This window comes from Notolepis coatsorum, assembly GCF_963971535.1.
Source record: "Notolepis coatsorum genome assembly, chromosome: 14".
NCBI lineage: Eukaryota > Metazoa > Chordata > Actinopteri > Aulopiformes > Paralepididae > Notolepis > Notolepis coatsorum.
This window is the reverse complement of record NC_140178.1, coordinates 108,619,448-108,628,801: the sequence shown is the minus strand read 5'-3', so window position 1 is coordinate 108,628,801 and position 9,354 is coordinate 108,619,448. Positions and strand designations below refer to the sequence as shown.

The 9,354-nt window shown below is 41.2% G+C and overlaps 1 protein-coding gene across 1 annotated transcript; it reads right to left on the bottom strand.

Annotated features, from left to right (window-relative positions):
• Positions 1-743: 743 nt before the first annotated feature.
• On the bottom strand, positions 744-6,416 carry LOC311240700 (scavenger receptor cysteine-rich domain-containing protein DMBT1-like; the record flags this gene model as incomplete). The annotated part of the gene is made up of 6 exons (XM_084329273.1): positions 744-845; positions 1,577-1,707; positions 1,981-2,298; positions 3,152-3,463; positions 4,728-5,051; positions 6,083-6,416. 6 exons carry the CDS (start codon positions 6,414-6,416, stop codon positions 744-746), a joined length of 1,521 nt encoding a protein of 506 aa, XP_084185399.1.
• Between the last annotated feature and the right edge of the window lie 2,938 nt (positions 6,417-9,354).

The following is a 9,354-nucleotide window of genomic DNA, read 5'->3' as shown; positions in this document are numbered from 1 at the left end:
GTCAGTAAAGAAATGATTGATAACTATTGTGTTATAACACCGCTATTAACATCACTATAAACCTTCAACTATGGTGCACAAACTCAGTAATAAATACTGTTTCAAGTACCATTCAGGAATTATTACCTGTTAGACATATAATATAAACCCAATTAATGCAGACTGTAGTGGATGTTGCTTGAATTTTGTTTTAAAGATAGATGAATAAATACCAGTGTATAGAGGAACGTTTTTTTGGAAAAGTACAAATTTACTTACTTGTGCAGACCACACCAGCATCATCACTGTGATCACAGTCGTGCTTGCCAAACCCTAGATGACCACAATCTTTTAAAGACATCTCATCGCCTGCACAGGCAACATCATCCATCCAGATCTGGCCACTGCCCTCGCCAAAGCTGGCCCCGCCTGGGGCAAACAGGGCGTCACCACATCCCTGCTGTCTACACACCACATCAGCGTCCTCCATGCCCCATCTATGATCACACACTGTCCCCCACTGGCCATCATGGTAGACCTCCACTCTGCCCTGGCAGGAGCCTTCCCCATCGACCAGTCGTAATCTGTCATCTGATGAAAGAAATCATGCAGTCAGTAAAGAAATGATTGATAACTATTGTGTTATAACACCGCTATTAACATCACTATAAACCTTCAACTATGGTGCACAAACTCAGTAATAAATACTGTTTCAAGTACCATTCAGGAATTATTACCTGCAGACTCCAACGGGACCATAGGGCCTAGTGGGGCTTCAACAACCTCAGGGTTGAATGCAACGTCATGAGCTGCATTAGATGACTCAACAGACTCATCAGTCTCCCGCCGGACCTCAGGCCAGATATCTGACAGTGTAAAAGAAATCATGCAGTCAGTAAAGAAATGATTGATAACTATTGTGTTATAACACTGCTATTAACATCACTATAAACCTTCAACTATGGTGCACAAACTCAGTAATGAATACTGTTTCAAGTACCATTCAGGAATTATTACCTGTAGACTCCAACGGGACCATAGGGCCTGGTGCGGCTTCAACAACCTCAGGGTTGAATGCAACGTCATGAGCTGCATTAGATGACTCAACAGACTCATCAGTCTCAGGCCAGATATCTGACAGTGTAAAAGAAATCATGCAGTCAGTAAAGAAATGATTGATAACTATTGTGTTATAACACTGCTATTAACATCACTATAAACCTTCAACTATGGTGCACAAACTCAGTAATAAATACTGTTTCAAGTACCATTCAGGAATTATTACCTGTTAGACATATAATATAAACCCAATTAATGCAGACTGTAGTGGATGTTGCTTGAATTTTGTTTTAAAGATAGATGAATAAATACCAGTGTATAGAGGAAAGTTTTTTAGAAAAGTACAAATTTACTTACATGAGCAGAGCACACCAGCATCTTCATCATGATTACAGTCGTGCTTGCCAAACCCTGGATGATCACACTGTTTTAAAGACAACTCTTTGCCTGTACAGGCAACCTCATCCATCCAGATAGGGCCACTGCCCTCGCCAAAGTGGGCCTCGACTGGGGCAGACAGGGCTCCACCACAATGTACCTGTTTACACACCACCTCAGCATCATCCATGTCCCAGTTATCATCACACACTGTCCCCCACTGGCCATCATGGTAGACCTCCACTCTGCCAGAGCATTCGCTCTCCCCACCGACCAGTCGTAATCTTTTATCTGATGAAAGAAATCATGCAGTCAGTAAAGAAATGATTGATAACTATTGTGTTATAACACAGCTATTAACATCACTATAAACCTTCAACTATGGTGCACAAACTCAGTAATGAATACTGTTTCAAGTACCATTCAGGAAATATTACCTGTTAGACATAATATAAACCCAATTAATGCAGACTGTAGTGGATGTTGCTTGAACAAACATTTAAAGATAGATGAATAAATACCAGTGTATAGAGGAAAGTTTTTAAGAAAAGTACAAATTCTTACTTGTGCAGACCACACCAGCATCTTCATCATGATTACAGTCCTGAATGCCAAACCCTGGATGATCACACTGTTTTAAAGACAACTCTTTGCCTGTACAAGCAACCTCATCCATCCAGATAGGGCCACTGCCCTCGCCAAAGTGGGCCTTGCCTGGGGCATCCCGGGCGTCACCACATTCCTCCACCGCTCTACACACCACATCAGCAGCCTCCATGCCCCAGTTATCATCACACACTGTCCCCCACTGGCCATCATGGTAGACCTCCACTCTGCCCTGGCAGGAGTCATACCCACCATCGACCAGTCGGTAATGGATATCTGACAGTGTAAAAGAAATCATGCAGTCAGTAAAGAAATTATTGATAACTAACTATTGTCTTATAAATAACACAGCTAGGGATGTTCGATATTGGCTTTTTTACCGATACCGATATACCGATATTGTCCAACTCTTAATTTCCGATACCAATATCAACCGATATCAACCGATACCGATATATGCAGGGTTCCCCCCCCCCCCCCCAAAAACGGAATAATTTCAGGTAACATTACATATCTCTTGTCGTGGAATTAACACAACATTATGCATACTTTTGACAATAAATAAAATCAGAATTTGTTCTTACTTGCTTGCCTGGGTAAATAAAGGTTAAATAAATGTAAAAAAATAAATAAAAATAATATTTCTTTAAAAAACCGATACAGATAATTCTCAATATCACATTTTAAGGCCAATATCGGCCAATAATATCGGTAGGCCAATAATATCGGTAGGCCAATAATATCGGACATCCCTAAACACAGCTATTAAAACCTCTTCCACCCGACGGGACCGGTACCGGTCCCGAAATGACATCTGGTCATAAATCAATATTTTTGTATTTTGTATAAAAGTTGCGATTTTAATTTCAAACGTATTCAAGTATTAACACCACTAACATGTCACAACCGCATGTAGAATGTATATTATCATCAATACGTTAGTTTAGCAATAGGTTAAAAGTGTCATTAGATAGATTTAACTTTTCGATTTGGTGAAGTCTATTCCGAGAGGGCGACCATTTTGGAAATCTTTAACGATGGGAATTGTAGTTTTTTTTTTTCATTTAAAGATAGATGAATAAATACCAGTGTATAGAGGAAAGTTTTTAAGAAAAGTACAAATTCTTACTTGAGCAGATCACACCAGCATCTTCATCATGATTACAGTTATGAGTGCCAAACTCTGCATGAACACAATCTTTTAAAGACATCTCTTCGCCTGTACAGGCAACATCATTCATCCAGATAGGGCCACTGCCCTCGCCAAAGCGGGCCTTGGCTGGGGCAGACAGGGCTTCACCACATCCCTGCTGTCTACACACCACCTTAGCGTCCTCCATGCCCCAGTTATCATCACACACTGTCCCCCACTGGTTCTCATTGTTGACCTCCACTCTGCCCTGGCAGGAGTCTTCCCCACCGACCAGTCGGTATTCCAAAGCTGCAGTGTAAAAGAAATAATGCAGTCAGTAAAGAAATTATTGATAAATTTTGTGTTATAACACAGATATTAACCATTTCACTGCCACACAACAGAAGGTTAACCCTTTACTATCACACAACCGACGGTCGCCGTCGGTTGTGTGATAGTAAAGGGTTAACCTTCTGTCGTGTGGCAGTGAAAGGGTTAACCGGCTGTTATGTGGCAGTGAAAGGGTTAACCTTCTGCGAATTGTCGCAGTGAAAGGGTTAACCGTTTGGTAGTGCGGCAGTGAAAGGGTTAACATCACTATAAACCTTCAACTATGGTGCACAAACTCAGTAATGAATACTGTTTCAAGTACCATTCAGGAAATATGTAAGGGATAATGTATAGCTACTCGATCATTGTCGCAAAATAATTGACCGACACCGTCAGTGAAGGTCAATTATTTTGCGACAATGATCGAGTATAGCTATACATTATCCCGCTTATTACATGGCTAACTTACTAACAATATACCTCATTCATTTTACATCGACTCGCAACACTGGTTCTGGCTCCGCTGAGTGCTCGTCGCTCCGCCCCCCAGCAGCTTCCCCGGCAGCCGGCAGTGTCTGATTGCACTGATGTCAGTGGGCTTGATTGCGAACAGCTGCGCACAGCGGTCATTATTGTCCCACAGCGGTCATTATTGTGTAATATCGGACCTCTGACGCGCGATATTGACCAATCACATTCGCCGAAATGCTTGCTTGTGATTGGTCAATAGCGCGCGTCAGAGGTCCAATATTACACAATAATGACCGCTGTGGGACAATAATGACCGCTGTGCGCAGCTGTTCGCAATCAAGCCCACTGACATCAGTGCAATCAGACACTGCCGGCTGCCGGGGAAGCTGCTGGGGGGCGGAGCGACGAGCACTCAGCGGAGCCAGAACCAGTGTTGCGAGTCGATGTAAAATGAATGAGGTATATTGTTAGTAAGTTAGCCATGTAATAAGCGGGATAATGTATAGCTATACTCGATCATTGTCGCAAAATAATTGACCTTCACTGACGTTTAAAACACCTCGCCGAGGCGGCTCGGTATTTTAAACTCTGTGTCGGTCAATTATTTTGCGACAATGACCTCGTAGCTATACATTATCCCTTACTTAGACATATAATATAAACCCAATTAATGCAGACTGTAGTGGATGTTGCTTGAAATTTGTTTTAAAGATAGATGAATAAATACCAGTGTATAGAGGAAAGTTTTTTAGAAAAGTACAAATTTACTTACTTGAGATACCTGAGCAGACCACACCAGCATCTTCACCATGATTACAGTCCTGATTGCCAAACCCTGCATGATGACACTCTTTTAAAACCATCTCGTCGCCTGTACAGGCAACCTCATCCATCCAGATCTGGCCACTGCCCTCGCCAAAGTGGGCCTTGTCTTTGGCATCCAGGGCTTCACCACATTCCTGCTGTCTACACACCACCTCAGCGTCCTCCATGCCCCAGTTATCATCACACACTGTCCCCCACTGGTCATCATAGTAGACCTCCACTCTGCCCTGGCAGGAGTTAAACCCACCACCGACCAGTCGTAATTGGATATCTGACAGTGTAAAATAAATCATGCAGTCAGTAAAGAAATGTAACACATTTATATAACACAGCTATTAACATCACTATAAACCTTCAACTATGGTGCACAAACTCAGTAATGAATACTGTTTCAAGTACCATTCAGGAATTATTACCTGTTAGACATATAATATAAACCCAACCTCTTAGCATGCAACGTCCCACATATGGGACGTTTTTCTGACTTTTTGCAACCGGCACTTTGGTGACCCCTAGTGGCTCGGCTGTGCATATTTTGTAATACAATATATAGATATCGAATTAAAGCCTGTGAATAGCCCTTTCAGGTGACAAAATCCATTGAGCGGTTCTCGAGTTACATGCCGGTATTTGAGGCTTGTGCAAAGTACACTGTATTGCGCAAAATACCACTCCCGACTCAGGCTGCAGTAGTTCCGTCAATCTAGATCCGATCTCGAAAATGATTGTGGATCGTTGTAGCCAATGAGTGTGGCTTACCAATGAAACACCACATGGGGATGTATGAATCTAAAAAACAAAAAAAACTAACAAGCGAAAACAGGAAGAGAAAAACAGCCGAATGAATTGAAGTTTATGAGAAAACTGAGTTTTTCTTTGTACACAGTTTACCAAAATCACTCCTGTTCACTCATTTCTGAATGGATCTTTATGAAGTTTGGATATGTACTATATAAGGCTTCAGGCTATGGCTCTGTCTGGATTTGTAAGCCATACCACCTTCTGGGGAAATACTACCTCTGGACTACTAACTACTACAGAAAAACTTGAGTAACAAGTTCTTCTACAACTCAAGTTCAGACCTATGTTACTCTATTACATTAGCACTAAAAGTGAATTCTTTTTCTGGAATCAGAAACTTCAGAATGTCATCTTTCAAAAGAGACCAGGCTCATGCATGCGCTAAAAAAATCACTTTTCTGCCCGCTTGATAAGCGGATGTTGCTTGAAAAAAAATTAAGAGATAGATGAATAAATACCAGTGTATAGAGGAAACATTTTAAGAAAAGTACAAATTCTTACCTGTGCAGATCACACCAGCATCTTCACTATGAGCACAGTTATGAGTGCCAAACCCTGCATGACCACAATCTTTTAAAGACAACTCTTCGCCTGTACAGGCAACCTCATCCATCCAGATCTGGCCACTGCCCTCGCCAAAGTGGGCCTTGTCTTTGGCCTCCAGGGCGTCACCACATTCCACCGCTCTACACACCACCTCAGCGTCCTCCATGTCCCAGTTATCATCACACACTGTCCCCCACTGGTCCTCATGGTAGACCTCCACTCTGCCCTGGCAGGAGTTCTCCCCATCGTCCAGTCGGAATTGGTGATGTGATACTGTAAAAGGAATCATGCAGTCAGTAAAGAAATGATTGATTGAACTTTTGTGTTATAACACAGCTATTAACATCACTATAAACGTTCAACTATGATGCATATAATATAAACCCAATTAAAGCTGTCTGTAGTGGATGTTGCTTGGAAATGAATAAATAAATAAATAGATGAATAAATACCAGTGAATAGAGGAAACATTTAAAGAAAAGTAACATTTCATTCCATAAGTGTGAGTTTGGGTATTTCTCTGTCTCTCGTGATATTATTTAGTTTGGCAAGCTTAGGCATGCGTGCCACCATTGACACAGTAACTTCACCAATGGCACACTAGCAATAAATGTGCAAGAGAAAAACCTCTTTTGGAAATGTTGAACTGCCCTCTCATCTGCATGCCAAATTACCTTTATTGATATATCAAAAAAGAGAGTCAGAGCCAATCAGAGAGCAGAGTTGGGGCAGAATTTCACCAAATGGGGGTAGGGAAGAAATAACGTTGACTGAGTGGGCTCGGTAGACGATGGCAGGCCCGTTAGCTAAGAAACCTAAAGGCATTCCAGCCCTCGTCAACAGAAGAGGGGCTTTGTGTTTCAGAAGGACCGTGATGTGTGTACTTTATGTCTTGAAAACATGATTTTGAGACCAAACACAAGAAAACATTTAAGGCAGACATGGCTGAATCAATCAAACGTGCCGTGTCCAGGTGTGGGAAGCAAGCAAACACAAACAAGCTGTCACATTGCTCATTGCATTGTGAAATGTAGAAAGCCATTCACTAACGGAGAATATATTAAGGAGGCTTCCTCTGTAGCTGATGATGATGATGAATAGTTTATTTTCAGTCTTTGTTTACAGATCAATCAAAAACACACTTTGTGGACTTTCAAAAAAGAAAAAAGAAAAATCACAAATGTACATATTCAAAGTAAGCTCACACACAAAATCCAAACTCAATGACCGAAAAAAGGAATAGGCTGAAGAAGCACATGCTTATTTTTGCCTATCCTTTACACTTCTTAAAAACGAAATATACTTTACTATAAGACAGAAAAACTTAATATGCTGCAAGATATAATTTTTCTTTTTAAAGAAAAAACAAAACAAATGTTTGATGTTTTTTTGTTTGATGTTTGATGTTTGATGTCAAAACTGTACTCCTGAATTATTTTATCCTTTAGGGCCTTTTTAAATCTCCCCTGAGAAGTACACAACTTCAACCCGTCACTAAGGTTATTCCACAATTTAACTCCCAAAATTTAAACACATCTCAGCTCAGAAGTTTTGTTTGATGGCACACTGATTAACAAAAACATTTGAAAATGGCACTTCATATCAAAAAGGTTGCTGACCCCTGGTGTAGAACCTTGGGTTGTACAGTTACCTGGCCACCATGTAGTAAGTCCAGATACTGACACTCATCTTGATCTGTCGCTCCTGTGGTTCATGTGTGCAGAATGGATATGTGCTTTTTGCCAGACCTGGGGAGACCCGGGAGCCAGCCAATACGAGTCTTAAGCGCTTACTGAGTGAGTGAGTGAGTGAGTGAGTGAGTGAGTGAATGAGTGAGTGAGTGAGTGAGTGAGTGAGTGAGTGAGTGAGTGAGTGAGTGAGTGAGTGAGTGAGTGAGTGAGTGAGTGAGTGAGTGAGTGAGTGAGTGAGTGAGTGAGTGAGTGAGTGAGTGAGTGGCTGGGTGACTGACTCCCCATAGTTAAAACAAGCATGTGTGAGTGTTGTAGCCTACTGACGAGACCCGAGCACCTCAACATGAACAAAATGCCAACTTTGATTTAGGCAAATTAAAGCAATATGCATTTCACCTTAACTTAGTGTGTAGTGCACTTCTGACAGTAGCTAATGTTACTAACTAACCCGGCTCTGAGACCCACATAGACCCATTTCTGTATTTTATAGGGGGGACAGGGTATCCTTAATTCTCATACTAAATGATTTACAGCATCATTCAGGACAGTTCAGATAGTATCATGTTGGGTAATGAGGCAGTGACTTACCTACAGACGGTAGCCAATTGAGACACAGCGCTCCCCACAGGCACACAGCTGACAGCACAACAGACTTCATACTCTGAAAACAGCACACAACACAGCATGAAATATATGGGTTCACAGTACTATACAGTACCAACAGATGATGAAGCCAGTGATTGCTGATTATTTTTAACACGATTAGTCATTGACTTTGGAAACATCATGCATGTATTGAACATTAAGAAAAAAAGAAAAACTTGCCTTTTGAACAGTGGATTTCCTTTTGAACAGTGGATTTCCACAATTGTTTCACAATTGATTATCTTGTTTTCATAATCGTTGGAAGCCAAAATTATAATTGAAAATGAAATTTGATTAATTAAGGATTCTAACAGAATTAAATGCAAATAGAAAATCACTTAAAAGTTGTAGGACAATTAATCATACGGTCTCACCTCACTCTGTTCTCTCTCTCCGCTGCAATAACTGGTGATGATGAAAGGAAACACACTCCTTTTATGTGGATTTGTTATCTTAAGGAACGCATTGGATGTGATTCCCTGTAAATCTGTCAAGGTTGTCTTTCTACCAGGCTCTAGGCTTATCAATGTTGAGACGCCGCAGGGCGCCCTGGGCAAGCTGACACCTAATCCTACAAGGAAGGCCCTAGCCTTGCATAGGAGAGAGAGAAAGATACGAGCTTCAAACCAGACACCAATCTTTTACTATCACAGAGGAAAAAACCCACAATTCTTCACTATACCAAAACTATCCACCTAGCAAGAAAAAAATTATTACCGAATGTCTTCCCCCGTCTATCTCCCAGACTTCCTCTCTCTCTCTCTCTACCGGACTGCCCGGTAACAAAAACCAATAAAATATCTACCAAATTTCTTTTTTTTAAGTAATGCACTGGCAAACCATAGACCGAATATCCAACCTCCCGTTCATTAGTAAGGTACTTGAAAAGAT